The sequence below is a fragment of the Capra hircus genome, chromosome 17 (assembly GCF_001704415.2).
Source record: "Capra hircus breed San Clemente chromosome 17, ASM170441v1, whole genome shotgun sequence".
Classification (NCBI taxonomy): Eukaryota; Metazoa; Chordata; class Mammalia; order Artiodactyla; family Bovidae; genus Capra; species Capra hircus.
In genome coordinates, this window is record NC_030824.1 from 2,114,804 (window position 1) to 2,131,982 (window position 17,179).

General features: G+C 41.1%; 1 protein-coding gene across 1 annotated transcript in view; it reads right to left on the minus strand.

The window, feature by feature from the left end:
- The window catches only part of HORMAD2 (HORMA domain containing 2), a 67,923-nt gene extending 51,028 nt beyond the window's left edge, over positions 1-16,895 (minus strand). The window contains exons 1-3 of the mRNA XM_005691624.2: positions 16,786-16,895; positions 6,661-6,748; positions 1,521-1,662 (exon numbers count right to left, since the gene is read on the minus strand). Of these exons, the coding sequence (XP_005691681.1) occupies positions 1,521-1,662; positions 6,661-6,711 (193 nt within the window). The 5' untranslated portion in view covers positions 6,712-6,748; positions 16,786-16,895. The remainder of the gene's footprint in view (positions 1-1,520; positions 1,663-6,660; positions 6,749-16,785) is intronic.

Consider the following 17,179-nt stretch of genomic DNA (forward strand, 5'->3'; position numbering starts at 1 on the left):
CAATCTCAAATCACTTATCTGGTATTTCTCTCAGTGGGGGGAAAAAAAGGATAAGAAATTTTTCATGGGTTATTCCTCAGATATTAATTTCCATCTGAAATTCAACCACCTTACTATAGGAAGGAAGAATAAGAAAAGCATTAACAGTCTGGTTTAGATTAGTCTAAAATTGATTACTGATTCATGTATGACTTCGTATAAATCACTTCACCTTTTCATAGTGTTTTCCTATTCTAAAATTGATGTTACCTCTGTTGCTGTTGAGGGATATGAAAATTATTACTGGACATTTTGATGTCATGTGCTACTTTAAGTATAAACACTGAGAGGAAAATATATAACTTCCATTAAAACTATCACAAAAGATAAAGCTGTAAACAATGGTATTGCCCTCCATGCATGGTTTAGTGATTGGCACACAGTAAGTGCTTAATTAATTACCCCAAACGTGGCTTTCTCCAATTCTATATTCCAAACAAGAGGAGAAATGACAATTATATGCTGCATAGAAACATTTTCACTATTACAGATTTCTATCCTGGCCAGAAGAGCACAACACAAATGAGGCTGTCACAACTGCAAATATGCTTTTGTGTTTACAGCACACATGGATTTCATTGATGCTCATGTAGAGAAGCAAATGGTGTTTAAGAAAAAATAAATTGGAATGAGGCCTAAGTTATCATTAAATACAGATGTGAGAAACAAAGTAAAATTAGATTTTGAAAAATAACATCTTACAAGGAAACTTGTAGCCCTCTAAGCCCTCTATATTTATTTTCCAAATGATACTCTCCCACTTTGGTGACAAATCAGCAAGATTTTCTGAATGGTTATCACAATCTAGCTTTTTTTAAAAATAAGATTTTTGAAAAACTGAAGAGTCCTAGCTAGGTACATTCTTCTTAATACAAGAGAAGGAAAGGAGACAGAAACAGCTTGTAATACAAGGAAATGAGATCATAAATTTAAGGACATAAGAAATAAAAGGAGGAAAACTAGAAGAGAGAAAAAATGGAGAAAAGAACAGAACTGATTGGAATAGTAATTGCTGACATCTCCATGTCAATCAACAGATGGGTTTGGGATGGGTATGCTTTTTTTCCCAGCTTATTTCTACATGTGAACAGAAAGAATCTTTAAAAACTTCTCAGTTAAAGTTCCTCAATGCGGAAGTCTGTCTCAAAGTTGACACAGAAAACAGTGTGAACGTACAGCACCCACAGAGGTTCCAACCTGGCCGCTGCTTTTGTGGGTGTAGTTTAGAATTACTGGGCTTGTCCATACAGATTTCTTTTTTCTTCAGCCTGTCATTTGGTATCTAGCCAGGAACTAATGGTTCCTATAGGTAAAACCACTACACAGAGTGAAATTAAAATGGAAAATGAATTAGCAAATTGATCCTGACAAACAGGCCCATGACCTGGAATTAGCACACTCCATGAGAAATTAAAGTGTACTCCTGCCAAATAGAGGGAAAGGGCCGCACCAGCCAAAGTAACCATTTAGTTAGACTTTACCATCCAAATGGCGTTCTCCGTAAGAGCTCTCTGGAAATAGGCCCCTCAGATACGTTATACACGAGATAGAAGTAGCAAACAGTTTCTTCACCATTATCAGTGACTCATGCTCGTTAGTGATTTGAGATGGGAAAACTGTTTTCTAGGAGGGAGGAAAAAATGAAAAAGATTAGTATTCTTTAATATATTCAGCCCATCATGTCATTACCACAAGCAAAATGGAAAGACTTTTCAAGACCTCAAGTCTGATACCTTTTGAGATAATCAAAAGGAAACAAGTCTTTGAATATTGCTTTAAATTAGATCTTCACTGGCAAGGCAGAGAAGAAAGGTAGAGACAGGTATGCAAGTAAGTCAAGACTAATATAATTTATTTTACAATGATCTGTGGATTTGAGGCAAAACTGGGAGTCTGATGATGTGATCTTCCCTTCCACACACTCAGAAGGCGCTGCAGCCCGCCCTTCGCCCCTCCATTCTGTTCTCTCCCCTCCAGTCGCCAAGCAATCCTATCATTGGCCTCATCTCAGTCCCCATACATGCGACTCTACTGCAGTGTCTGACACTTTTGCCCACACTCGCTCTCAGCTTCCGTAATACTATTTTCTTATTTTTCCCCCCCATCTATCCTCCATAGCTATTTCAGTCTCTCTTTTTTTTTTTCTTCGGGTTTTCTGCATTTTCTGGGTGTTGCTCCCACCCCAGAATTCTGTCTCCAGTCTTTTCTCTTTCTATAGCTCTCTCTTCTTGAGTCATTTCGTCTAGTCTCATTGCTTTACCTGCAGCCAGTACAGAGAATGTCCTTATTTCTGTTCTGAGCTTGACTTCCATGTCTATTTTCCCAACATCTATGCCCAGACCACTTTGCAGACCTCTCAGTTTGTCTCTCTCACCCTGACTGAAACCTGATCCCAAGCTTCAATCTCAAACAAATGAATCAGTGTCCACTTCAGTCAAATCATCCAAGCCAGACGCAGAGTCACCTTTGGCTTCTCGCGCCCCTCCATACTCCATATCCAATCACTCAGTACTCTTAATGCTATCTAGAAGCAACTCGTTGTCTCCTTTCTCTTCTCGCTGACTTGGCTCAGGACGTGCTCATTTCTCCCCTTTACCACTGCAGCAGCCTCTGACCTCCCTGCCAGCCATTCTTTTCAATCTGTCCTTCAGGTTGCCGTCATCATTCACTTTAAAGAATACAAATCTTATCATGACACTCCCAGCGTTCACACAGCATAGAGTTCCAGTGTGGCATTTGGGAACTGTCAAACCTCATCTCTGCCCAGTTTTCTTGCCTCATCTCCCAGCGACCCCCCTTCATCCTCTCCCATGCACCCTACTCTTTAGCCACACGCAGCTGCTCTTCATCGACTATTCTGCTACCACGTTTTCACCTTTTGTGCTTCGCTTAAGCAAAAGTTCTGCACTGTAGGTGACGCTCACACATGAAGCTGAGCACAGGAAACCTGGCACAAATGAGTACTACTGCATGACTGCTCCTATACAAGATACAAAAGCAGGTGAGATGAGTCCATGTTACTAGAAGTCAGGATGGTAAAGCTCCAACAACCTTGTTCAAATTCAGAGGTCTTTAAACTATGGTATGTAGTTTCAACTGTTCAGTTTTCGTAATTCTGTTACCTGGAGGCAGGTACTACCCACGAATATGCCTTTAGATGAAAGAGAACGCCCCCAAAGCTTTTCTGTATCCAGATCTGGTTCTAGAATGTCTCCTGGACATTCTGGACATGATTTTGCAACGTAAGCTGCTTCCTGGGTACACTATATAGTGAAAATGAATGATCAGTTCATCCTTTTGGTCAAACTACATTATATTCAGTTTTTAAAAAGATATAATTATTACTCTTGCATGTATGAGAGGAATTTGGGGGGAAAAATTAATAGAGATCTTAAAGCCAGCCTAAGGCTATTTATTTGTATTCTGTAACCAGTGGAAAGGCAGCAGGTTTGATCGGGTCAGTAGAAAAATTGTTAGGAATATTAAGCTATAGCAGAAGTAGGAAAGATCACAGTTCAAAGGGAATTTGATATGGAATGTGCACGTGTCTGCATATAAGTGTATAAAATTTTACAGAAAATTGCTTTTTGTACCCATAGATTCTGAGAAATTAAGGTTCTTTGGGGTTAACTGGGTAATAGCTGGCATGATATGTATATATAATAACTTACTGAAAACATGCCAAAACTTAGAGACAATACTTCAGTAATAACCATCTGTAAAATTAAATAATCTAAAAATATAAAGACATTTATTTTAAATATGGAATCAAAAGGGCCATTTGTAGTAATGAAGATCAATGATTGGAAAAGGCCTCTAGAACTGTTATTTTTCTATACTCTGGGAATTTTTTTCTCAGCTCAACTGGTCTAATATTTTAAGAGGTATCATGCACATTTTCATAAATGTCTAATACATGAAAATACTGTGGCTTAATAATAGAAAACTATTATAAGTTATTTTAATCAGAAAGTGTGCTAATGACGTAAGTAATGTTGGACAGCTCAACTGTCAAGCTGTCTGTGTGTGAGTCGCTCAGTCGTGTCCGACTCTTTGTGACCCCATGGACTCTAGAGCTCAGCCATCAAGTTACATGTGTGTGTTAGTTGCTCAGTCATGTCCAGCTCTTTCAACCACATAAACTGTAGCCCACCAGGCTCCTCTGTCCATGGGATTCTCCAGGCAAGAATACTGGAGTGGGTTGCCATTTCCTTCTCCAGTGGATCTTCCCGAACCAGGGACTGAACCCGGATCTCCCACATTGCAGGCAGATTCTTTACCATCTGAGCCACTAGGGAAGCCCTATGGCAAGTTATAGTATTTCTCTGAGCTTTAGTTTTCTCCTTGTTTCAAGGCTTAATTGAAATAATAATACCAAGCCCTTGGCACAGTGCCCAGCACATGTAAGTGCTGAATAAATGTTAGCTTCTATAGTAATTATTGTTGTTTTCAGTAAAAAAAAAAGCAAAATCATACAGTCACTTGAAATTTGCTGGGAGAAGTAGTTCATGCAGTCCAAACTACAAAGACAAAGATCTGTTTATATCAAAAGGTCAATTTGTTAATTGACAGCGCAAAAAATAACTGCCAAACTGATTGCAATTCATCTACCCAGCTAAGCATTTTCACCCCAGGAAGGAAGCACACTTAGGAAATCCGATGAGATCAGGAGTCTGCTTGTTGAATATACTGAATTCAAGCCAGAAAGATGACGGCTTTCTCTCTGCCCTAATTCTCCTTCAACTTCAATCCTTCCTACCTCTGCTACAGCTTAATATTCTTAAAACAGTAATTTACTCAACTGTCCTGGTAAAACTGCTGACTTTCCACTGACTGCAGAATAAAGCATAGGCTCCTTACTTAGCCTGGCTTCTAAGATCCACACTAATTTGTCCCCACAGTTCCTATTCCATGAATTTTCCTACTTCTGTCCAACATGATGAAGCCCCACTCCAGTAAGGATGGGTTCTCTGTTACTCGCTGAAACACGCCATGCTCGTTACTTATTTGAGCCAAGGCATATGCTAGTTTTTCCTCATGGAATTCTCTTCTCTCTCCTCCATCCTAACCCTTTTCATTACTTAAGGCCCACCTTAAATCTTGTCTCCCTCCTGAGGAATATACAAACCATTCTAGTCTATACAACAATCCCTAAATTTCTATCGTCTGTATCGTTTTACTCTTGTCACAAACATTCAATGCGTATACTGCATTGTATATTGACTTACCTCCTGTAAGCCATTTCCCCAGCCAGATTATAAACTTCTGGAACATGAAGATTCTGTTTTTTTTTTTAAATTCTCTCAGAAAAGAACACAGTGTTACATATCTATTACGTAATACTAAGCTCTCAGTGAATAAATGAATGGTTCATTAATGGCTGTCATGGGACAAGATAAACTGCCAAGGTGAGCCCAGCAAGGCTGCCTGGCCCTGGCGTGCTCCCCCAGGGTCCTAGCTTCTCTCAGTGCCCTCTCCTTCAGTTCTTATAACTGCATCAGTGTGTATCAGAAGCTTCCTAATTGTGTCAGGAAGTGAATGTCTAACAAAGAACCTTTCTCTTTAAATCTTTTTTTTTTGGTTTCTGATTTCTTTTACTCTTGCTGTTGTTCAGTCACTCAGTGTCTGACTCTTTGCAACCCCATGGACTGCAGCACGCCAGGCTTCCCTGTCCTCCACTATCTCCTGGGGCCTGCTCAAACTCATGTCCACTGAGTCAGTGATGCCATCCAACCATCTTGTCCTATGTCTTCCCTTTCTCCTCCTGCCTTCAATCTTTCCCAGAATCAGGGTCCTTTCCAGTGAGTCAGTTCTTCACATCAGGTGGCCAAAGCATTGGAGCTTCAGCTTCAGCATCAGTACTTCTAATGAATATTCAGGATTGATTTCCTTTAGGATTGACTGGTTTGATCTCCTTGAAATCCAAGGGACTCTCAGGAGTCTTCTCCAACACCACAGCCCAAAAGCACCAATTCTTTGGCGCTGAGCCTTCTTTATAGTCCAACTCTCACATCTATACATGACTACTGGAAAAATGGTAGCTTTGACTATACAGACCTTTGTTGGCAAAGTAATGTCTCTGCTTTTTAATATTCTGTCTAGGTTTGTCATAGCTTTTCTTCCAAGGAGCAAGCACCTTATAATTTTGTGGCTGCAGCCACCATCGGCAGTGGTTTTGGTGCCTGAGAAAATAAAATCTGTCATGGTTTCCACTGTTTCCCACTCTATTTGCCATGATGTGACCGGATGCCATGATCTTCATTTTTTGAATGTCTCATGAGATGAACCTTCATCTGAAGATGCTTCGAGCCTGAAATCTAGAACTCTTCCCTCAACTGGTAGTTCTCCGGACTTATAACTTCACAAAACTCTTTTACTCTAGAAAGTCTAGATATATAAACATGAAATAAGCACCCAGGAAGTTACTTCATAGGAATCTATTCTAATTTCCTGAACATCCTCAGTCCATTAGCCAGTTAAAATGTATACATACTCTGCCAGGATATTATGTGCCAATTAACTGATAAAGCTGCTGTTTTAAAAAACACCAAAGATTAAAGTCATGATTCTGAATTAACTCACTAAATAGTCATTGATTTTCTTTTAATTCTTAATAAATACCTTAGATGTCTTGTGAATTCTGATAGAGCGAGAGAGCTGAACAGTGGCCATGATAGTAACGTATCAGGATTCTTTTAACAAATCTAACCTGTAGAAAAAAAAATTAATTAGAGACCTTGCCTAACATAATCCTTTTCTTACACATCTTCCAAAGAACTGTATAATTAGCATTTGATTGTATTCTTTGGAAAATCAGTTTAATAAACATCTCCACTACCAATTTTCTATAAATTAGAGTAAGATCTCTGGATTAGTTTTTCCAACCACCCAAGGAAAATATAAGTTGACTTACTAGTTCCCAAATACATTTGGAGAATAAATTACAAATCCCCTAAAGGTTCAACAATGTATTTTACTCATCTTTGTTATTCCCTCAGAGTGTTAACAGTGCTCTCTTTATAACAGGGGCTTAAAAAGTATTTCTTGAATTAACCTCATGTATAATTGATTTTCAAAGTCAACTCAAAAATTAGAGTTTCATACCCATTAGGATGGCTATTCAAACAAGATGGAAAATAACAAGTGTAGGTGAAGATGGGGCAAAACTGGGATCCTTGCACACTGCTGGTAGGAATGTAAAGCGGTGCAGCTGCTGTGGAAAGCAGGATGGCAGTTCCTCGCAAGGTTCACTAGGTTTACCATACTACCAGCACTTCCACTTCTAAACTCAGAAGTATCAAAAAGCGTTAGTCGCTCAGTTGTATCCAACTCTTTGTGATCCCATGAACTGCAGCCCACCAGGCTCCTGTCCATTGGATTTCCCAGGCAAGAATACTGGAGTGGGTTGCCATTTCCTTCTCCAGGAGGTCTTCCCCATCCAGGGATCAAACCCACATCTCCTGTATTGCAGGCAGATTCTTTATCATCTGAGCCACCAGGGAAGCCCAAAAAGTATTGAAAGGAGGGATTCAAACAGACACACACCAATGTTCAGAGCAGTATTATTTATAATAGCCAACAGGCAGAAACAACCCAAAGGCCCAGGAACAGCTGAGTGGGCTTTTAAGTACGGTATATACAATGGAATGTTATTCAGTATCAAAAAGTAATGAAATTATGATATATGTTGCAACATGGGTAAATTTGAAAACATTATGCTAAATGAAATAAACCAGACACAAAAGGATGCCTATCACATGATTCCATTTGTATGAATAGAGTCAGATTCACGGCGACAGAGAAGAGAACAGAGGTCACCAGGGGCTACGGGGTGGAAGGAATGGGGAGCTCAATTTGTACATAATTTCACTCAGGATGATGTAAAATTGTTAGAAAGGGGTAGTGGTAAAGGTTGTCCAAATGCTGTGAATGCACTTAGTGCCACTCAGTTACACGCTCAATGGTGGCTGAGATGATAAATTTTGTTATATAAATTTTACCACAATAAAAAAGCATTTATGTTTAAAAATACATACGGTTTTCACTCTATCACTTCACTAACAAAAAAGAAGCAAATTTCCCTTTTTCTTTTTAAAGGACTTAATTGTAGTTTCAAGATTTTATGGAGTTCTGACCAAAATATTAGTAAAATAAACCACTTCAAGAAATTCTGGATCACCTAGGATAGCCTGTGACTTGATTTTGTGTATAAATTAACGCAAGATTCTCGACGATTTTGCAAATAAAGGAGGGCAGTATTATTTAAGGACACTGCCACAAGGTGGTGATAGAGATTATAAACAGGTAATAATTTCTCTCAATTTACTTCTTCAGAGTAGCACTAGGGGACACCCTTTTACAAGATTTAAATGAGACTGACCACCACCTGATAGTCCTTTGGCCCTTAAAGATCCCAAGGTGTCTTTTGTTGACTTCAGATTATAACCTTCATTTTTGAGCATAACCTTCAAAACTGACTCAATATGATCACTGTCTCCTTTAGAACTTCAAGAAATAAAATGGGAAAAATAAGTAACTACAAAAGTTTACACTCCAGTTTTGACCCAGTAAACCAAGATAAATCACCACTTCCCTGGTGGCTCAGACGGGAAAGCATCTGCCTACAGTACGGGAGACCTGGGTTCGATCCCTGGGGCAGGAAGATCCTCTGGAGAAGGAAATGGCACCTACTCCAGTACTCTTGCCTGGAAAATCCCATGGACGGAGGAGTGTAGTAGGCTACAGTCCATGGGGTTGCAAAGAGTCGGACACGACTGATCAACTTCATTTCATTGAGGTAGTTATTAGAGACAATAAATAATAGGGAATAATTATTTCAAGTGGCTTTCTATATTGGTGAGTTTTTAAATAATTTCTCTATGATGGCAAGGTATTCTGATGGCATTTCCAGAAAATCAAGTCCTGAATACAGTATCAGGCTATTAGAACACAATGCATTTACTACATCCATGTATTTGGAATATATGAATAACCTGGTTTAAATTGATATTATCGCTGAAAGCCCAAACCTCCAGGATACTTGCTTTTGAGAAGGGATTCAAAGCTAATCACTATTAAGCATTTGGTACTTATCTGCGGAATTAACATTTATAAAATTAGTGAAGTTAAATTTTCCAGACACATATGCATGTATACAGAGAAAATTAACTGCACTGCTAGTGCAGTCTGGGAGAAAGTCTTTGGAGTTAAGGAAGCCGGGTTCGAATTCTGCTCAACTACCTAGCAACTCTATGTTTTGGTCAAATTACTTAGTCTTGCTGGGCCTCGGTATCCTTTTTGTAAAAGGAGACAGTAAATCCAGCTTTTCAGGGCTCCTATTGTGTTTATCAGGACATGTATTTATCTGGAGAGGAAACACAGCATAGTGGTTAGGCACATGAACGTCTGCAGAGCCAAACTGCCTGGGATCGAGTCCCAGTCTGCACTCCGATTGTCATGCTGTTTCATGCACACGTTTGCCTCAGTTTCCCCATCTGTAAAATATAGTCAGTGATAGTATCTATTCAGGTATGACCTAAATCAAATTTCTTATGATTATACAGTAGAAGTGAGAAATAGGTTAAAGGGACTAGATCTGACAGAGTGCCTGATGAACTATGGACGGAGGTGTGTGACACCGTACAGGAGACAGGGATCAAGACCATCCCCATGGAAAAGAAATGCAAAAAAGCAAAATGGCTGCCTGGGGAGGTCTTACAAATAGCTGTGAAAAGAAGAGAAGCGAAAAGCAAAGGAGAAAAGGAAAGATATAAGCATCTGAATGCAGAGTTCCACAGAATAGCAAGGAGAGATAAGAAAGACTTCAGCGATCAATGCAAAGAAATAGAGGAAAACAACAGAATGGGAAAGACTAGAGATCTCTTCATGAAAATTAGAGCTACCAAGGGAACATTTCATGCAAAGATGGGCTCGATAAAGGACAGAAATGGTCTGGACCTAACAGAAGCACAAGATATTAAGAAGAGGTGGCAAGAATACACAGAAGAACTGTACAAAAAAGATCTTCAAGACCAAGATAATCACGATGGTGTGATCACTCATCTAGAGCCAGACATCCTGGAATGTGAAGTCAAGCAGGCCTTAGAAAGAAGTGGACCTTAGAAAGCATCACTATGAACAAAGCTAGTGGAGGTGATGGAATTCCAGCTGAGCTATTTCAAATCCTGAAAGATGATGCTGTCAAAGTGCTGCACTCAATATGCCAGAAAATTTGGAAAACTCAGCAGTGGCCACAGGACTGGAAAAGGTCAGTTTTCACTCCAATCCCAAAAAAAGGCAATGCCAAAGAATGCTCAAACTACCGCATAATTGCACTCATCTCACACACTAGTAAAGTAATGCTCAAAATTCTCCAAACCAGGCTTCAGCAATACATGAACCGTGAACTCCCTGATGTTCCAGCTGGTTTTAGAAAAGGCAGAGGAACCAGAGATCAAATTGCCAACATCCACTGGATAATGGAAAAAGCAAGAGAGTTCCAGAAAAACATCTATTCTGCTTTATTGACTATGCCAAAGCCTTTGACTGTGTGGATCACAATAAACTGGAAAATTCTGAAAGAGATGGGAATCCCAGACCACCTGACCTGCCTCTTGAGAAACCTGTATGCAGGTCAGGAAGCAACAGTTAGAACTGGACATGGAACAACAGACTGGTTCTGAATAGGAAAAGGAGTACGTCAAGGCTGTATATTGTCACCCTGCTTATTTAATTTATATGTAGAGTACATCATGAAAAATCTGGGCTGGAAGAAACACAAGCTGGAATTAAGATAGCCAGGAGAAATATCAATAACCTCAGATATGCAAATGACACCACCCTTATGGCAGAAAGCAAAGAGGAACTAAAAAGCCTCTTGATGAAAGTGAAAGAGGAGAGTGAAAAAGTTGACTTAAAGCTCAACATTCAGAAAACTAAGATCATGGCATCCCATCAGTTCATGGCAAATAGATGGGGAAACAGTGGAAACAGTGTCAGACTTTATTTTTGGGCAGCTCCAAAATTACTGCAGATGGTGATTGCAGCCATGAAATTAAAAGACGCTTACTCCTTAGAAGGAAAGTTATGACCAACTTAGATAGCATATTAAAAAGCAGAGACATTACTTTGCCAACAAAGGTCCGTCTAGTCAAGGCTATGGTTTTTCCAGTGGTCATGTATGGATGTGAAAGTTGGACTGTGAAGAAAGCTGAGTGCCGAAGAATTGATGCTTTTGAACTGTGGTGTTGGAGAAGACTCTGGAGAGTCCCTTGGACTGCAAGGAGATCCAACCAGTCCATTCTGGAGATCAGTCCTGGGTGTTCTTTGGAAGGACTGATGCTAAACCTGAAAGTCCAATACTTTGGCCACCTCACGCGAAGAGTTGACTCATTTGGAAAAGACTCTGATGCTGGGAGGGATTGGGGGCAGGAGGAGAAGGGGACGACAGAGGATGAGATGGCTGGATGGCATCACCGACTTGATGGACATGAGTCTGGGTGAACTCCGCGAGTTGGTGATGGACAGGGAGGCCTGGCATGCTGTGATTCATGGGATCGCAAAGAGTCAGATACGACTGAGTGACTAAACTGAATAGTATCTACATTCCAGGGTTGTTGTGAGGACTAAAGAAGTCATTATTTGGAAGGCATTTGGAACACTGTCCGACACACATTTCATTATATGCAGGTTCAGTCTTAAATCTGATATTTGTGTCTGAACTTGTTTTCTCCCCACCTCCCAGTTGTTCCTTCTCATTGTCGTCTTCAGGCTTTCTTCCTTGCCCCATTTTAAGCTTTTCGTCTTCTTCACGGTTCTGTCCTAGGAGCTTTTTTAACATTTTAAACACACTCCCTGGGTGAACAAATACATTCTCACTGTTTCAATTACTATTTCTATTCTAACAACTCTTATATGTATACCCCGACCTAGGTTTTGCTGGGGAGTTGCAGATCTGTACCTCTGACTATGAACCAGTTTCAGCTGGATTTTCCCAACATATCCAAATGTGAATCCTTTTGCCCTAAACCGATTTCTGTACCTTAGCTGAGTGGATGACAGCATCAAATACCTGGGTTTCTCAAGCCTAAAAACTCTGACTCAGCTCTGTTCCCTCCTCATTCCTACAGCCAGTCTCCTAATGTTTCTCAAGCGTCCACTCCTTACTTGATGCATATGGTTGTCATCTCTGCTTTAGATCAGATCAGCTTCATCTTTCGCCTGGATTTGTTCAACCACCAGTTGGTCATTGGCCTTACCCATCTCCAGTCTGTTCTTGGCATTGCAGCCAGAGTATTCTTCTTAGATTACCAACAGGACTCTGAAATTTCCTGGACTGAAATGCTTCCGTGGGCCCCCGGTGCCCTCAGGATGAAATCCAAACTTCTCAAGATTGGGCTCAATCCTCCTTAGACACATCTCTAACCATTTTCCTGTATACTTCTATGCATCAGCTATTCTCATCTACTTTTAAATTTTTAATTAATGGATTTATTTTTGGCTGCTCGTGAGGGGCTACTCTAGTTGCAGTGCGTGGGCTTCTCACTGTGGCGGCTTCTCTGGTTGCAAAGCGTGGGCTCGAGGTGTGCTGGCACCAGCAGTTGCAGCTGACAGGCTGTAAACATGGGCTCAAGTAGTTGTGTGCGGCACATGGACTTGGCTGCTCTGTGGCATGTGGGATCTTCCTGGACCAGAGATCAAACCCATGTCCCCTGCATTGGCAGGCGGATTCTTCCCAAACAGGGGAGTCCCTTGTCTACTTTGAAAGTGTTAGTTGCTCAGTTCAGGACTGAACCTGGGTCTTCAGCATTGCAGGCAGATTCTTTACCACTGAACCACCAGGGAAGCCCAAAACAAGTGTTAATCGCTTGGTCGGGTCTGACTCTTTGCAACCCCATGAACTTTATCTTAATTAACCTATATTCTCTCAGCTTTCAGGTTTTTGCAATGTTCCCTCTGCCTGAAATATCCTCCTTCCTTTCCAATTCCTACTCACCTAGACATGGGGTTAGTGTCAGTTTCTCAAGGAATTATTCCCTGGTTCACCATCAAGTCCCAGTTATGTGCATGTTGTAATATATACCGTGTCATTTTGCATTTATGTATCCATCCCACCCTGCTGTGAGATAACATGAGGGCAAAGTTGTATCTGCTTAGTTTATTGTTTATTTTTTTAGGCTTTGTTTTAAGGTATACTTCAGTAGGTTTTCGCATATTCATGAAGTTTTGCAATCACTGCTATCTAATTTCAGAAGAGTTTTGTTACAAGAAACCCTATTTCCACTAGCAATCACTCCTCATTTTCACCTCCCCTGACTCCTTGCAACCATTAATCTACTTTTCATCTCTATCAGTTTGCCTATTCTGGACACTTATTTCCTAAGAGTGGAGTCATATATAAACGTTTGTGTCTAGTTTAGATCATTCTGGAGTCGTTAGCACCAGGCAGGACTGGAATAAAGTCGGTTGTTGTTTTTCAGTTGCTAAGTGGTCTGCCTCTTTGCAAAGCCATGGACTGTAGCACACCAGGGTCCTCTGTCCTCCTCTATTTTCTGCAGTTTACTCAAACTCATGTCCATTGAGTTGATTATGCTATCTAACCATCTCATCCTCTGCCGCCCTCTCCTCCTCTTGCCTCCAATCTCTCCCAGCATCAGGCTCGTTTCCAGTGAGTCAGCTCTTTGCATCAGGTGGCCAAAGTATTGGAGCATCAGCACCAGTCCTTCCAATGAATGTTCAGGATTGATTTCCTTTAGGATTGACTGATTTGCTCTCCTTGCAGTCCAAGGGACTCAAGAGTCTTCTCCAGCACCACAGTTTGAAAGCATCCATTCTTCGGCACTCAGCATTCTTTATGGTCCAACTCTCTCTCTGTACATGACTACTGGAAAAACCATAGCTTTGACTATGCAGATCTTTGTTGGCAAAGTCATGTCTCTGCTTTTTAATACACTGTCTAGGTGTGTCATAGCTTTCCTTCCAAGGAGCAAGCATCTTTTAATGTCATGACTGCAGTCACCATCTGCAGTGATTTGCATCATGTGGTTCTGGAATAAAGTCGGTAGGTGCTAAAAAATATATACGCTGGATCAATAGAGAAGTAATACAGGGACAGGGAAGAATTAAGGGTCTAGAAAAGAATTATAGAATTTTAGAGGCAGAAGGAACTTTGAATGATCTAGTCCAAACATTTATTTTTCTAGGTGAAAAAAATCAAGGTCCAGAGAAGTCAGTTGATTTATTCAAGGTCAATCAACCACTTAGTGGCAGAACTGAGAATAAAAATCAAGAAAACTGACTCATAATTTAGGGGTTTTCCTACAGTGACTCAGCACAATTAAATTCCCTTGCTTTCACTGCATCCAAAATAATGCACTACCAGCACCTTCCTAGTTGCTGAGCTTTCTTGCTGGTTTCTAAACATGGTAGTGTCTCTTTTCCATGTTCTAAAATAAGCTGGCTTCAGGAAGGCAGAAAAGATCTAAATAATTGTTTTAAATAGCCAGTTTCCTTTCAACTTCTAACTATTCTGTTGCAACTGTTGTTTTCCCTTTGAGCAGGTGTTTTGTGGAGGTCTCCTATTCAAGTACAAACTGCTTAATTTTGAAAGCTTACAAGCTGACAGCCCCAGGAGTTTATGACTCCATAGATCATGTATTCTCAGAGAATTATTCTGATTTTTTATCACCTTGTTCTGACTCATTATCTAAAAACCTAAGAGATTTCAAAACTGTGAGTTTTAAGAACAGAACTCTAACTTTCAAATGTCTTTGACATTTGTCTTACACTTTGCTTGTGTATTGGATTCACACACATCTGAAACTTCACAGGGCCTCAATACCATTCATTCTTATGCTTGATATGTCTGCTCTGATGAGGATTATGATCTTCTTGAAAAAGGCAAAATTTCTGTGTTTTCTCAGATAAAGACTCACTCTGGGCTTACCTCTTGACCTACGTGTCAATTGGCCTATTTAAAATGGAGACACAATAATTACTTTACCCTTTCATGTGTGAATCCAAGATTCAGATAAAGATTAACCAGCTATTGTTTAGTTTCTGAAGGCCTAAGCCTCCTAGGAAGGTGGGAGTTGGGGGGAGGGGTGTGTGTGGAAGGGGACGTGGCATTCTGAGTGACACACAAAAAAACAGTTTCATTACATGTGCCCAAAGGCAATAACAGTTGATTTCCTAATGATTTCCACCCATCTTTCCCAATCTTTCAAAACCATTTTGTTTTTTTTTTTTTAAACAAGAAAATCCATTTTCGAGCAAAGGAATAATATCCAATAGCTGGATTCTAAAATGCAGCTAGATGACCTTCCTTACATGTATATGATATGAAGGATGGCTTTCCTCAAAGGAAGTACATGTCAACATAAATGGGCTTGCATCATAAAGTTGGAAGGAAGAGGAGACATTCTCTGCAACTAACCCAATCCCTTCAGGTTTAAAGAAAAGGAAAGTCAATTCAGTGGAGGAAGGATGGTCTTTTTAACAAACAGTGCTGGAACGACAGGACATCCATAGACCAAAAAACCCCCAAACCCCTCAACCTAAATCTGACATCACATAATAATATTAATTAAAAATGGATCATAGATTTAAATGTAAAATATAAAACTACAAAGACTAGGAAAATCCAGCAAAGGGACTTTGTTTGCCAAAATTCACCCTGTTACTCAGAGGTTTCACAGAGTTTGGTCCCATAAATTATTATTCTTTATTTTAACAAATCCCATTTGGTCCTGTTAATTCCCCTACTCCCTGCTCACTCAGAGTAAATGGTTTCCACCGTATTAACTGGGTATTTGTTCATGCTCTTTTGGTTTTTTAATACCTTCTTCATGCTACTTCATTTATTCATTCTATTCAACATTTACTGGGTGACTACCATGCACGAATCTTTGAGTAGGCTTACAAAGACGTAAAATGCTGTTCCCATCTCAAGAGATTTATGGCCCAGTGGAGGAGAAATCAGATTATCCTAATTAGATTAAAACTCCTTTACTTTTTCTTCGATTTCATCAGCCAAGTACACGATGTACTACTGCACACTGAGTCCAGCGCTCTGCACAACTGAACACATTTTGGTGACTGGCTAGTCTTGAGTTTCAAGATACACTCTGCACTGTTTGGGAAACTAAAGTCCAGATTAAATGGCAAATCCTGGATAAGACGAAAGACGAACTTGAGGTCAGCCCGTGGGGACTCACACCCTCCTCGCTCCCCTCTTGGTCTGCGCCAGCCATTGATTCTGGCAAAAGGCCTCCACGGCTGGAGAAAACCTGATCGAGAAGATAATCCCCCAAAGCTCCCCATCCGACTGCGTGTTGCAGCATGCAGGTATCGGTTTTGGGGGCTGCCACTGCCCCCTCCCCCCGAACTGATTCCTTCTTTTCCACCGATATCTCATTTAAAAAGCTACCTTGATAGTGGAAATGTGAGTGTTTCCAGCACAATTCTTTCCACCCCCCACCCCTGCCCCCGACCCCTCAGTAAATGTGACATTTTTCATCATCAAGCTTTTGGGGGGAAATGGAACCTGGGGGTTTCCTCTGCCCTTTCTCTCAGCCCCGGCTTTCTTGCTACTCCTCAGAGTACTTCGGGCCTCAAGAGAAATACTTTCAAACCAAACTTAAAGCCTCAGGTAGAAAGAAACGAAAAGAAAAACAAAAACCTAAGAGAACTAACAACGTTCAAAGCGCCCGTTTTTCTCCGTATTCCTCGCGTTTGGGCAGCTCTCACCTCAGCCGCTTGACGCCTTCCGGTGACTGGGACTCAACCGGCTTTTCTGGCTGAAACTCGCCTCTGGCGCTTGTGAATAGTCACCGAGGCCTTCCTGGGCGGGGCGAGACGAGACGCCTCGTGAATAATTCATTAATTCTCGCGCTCCGAGCGACCGGCCTCGCGCCGTCTCACGCATATGCAAATGAGGGCGCCCGTTGACTGGCACGCCCCCAGCTAGCCCCGCCCCCACGCCGGGTCCGCGTGCCCCGCGTGGCGGCGGCTTGCAGCCCACGAGCCGAGCCGTCAGGCCGCCGGCGCGGCGTCGGTTCTGCGGCGCTTCTCGCTTTTCTGAGGGCTCGCTCCGGCTTGAGGGACCCGCGCCGAGCTCGAGGTGCCGCACACGGACCTCGAC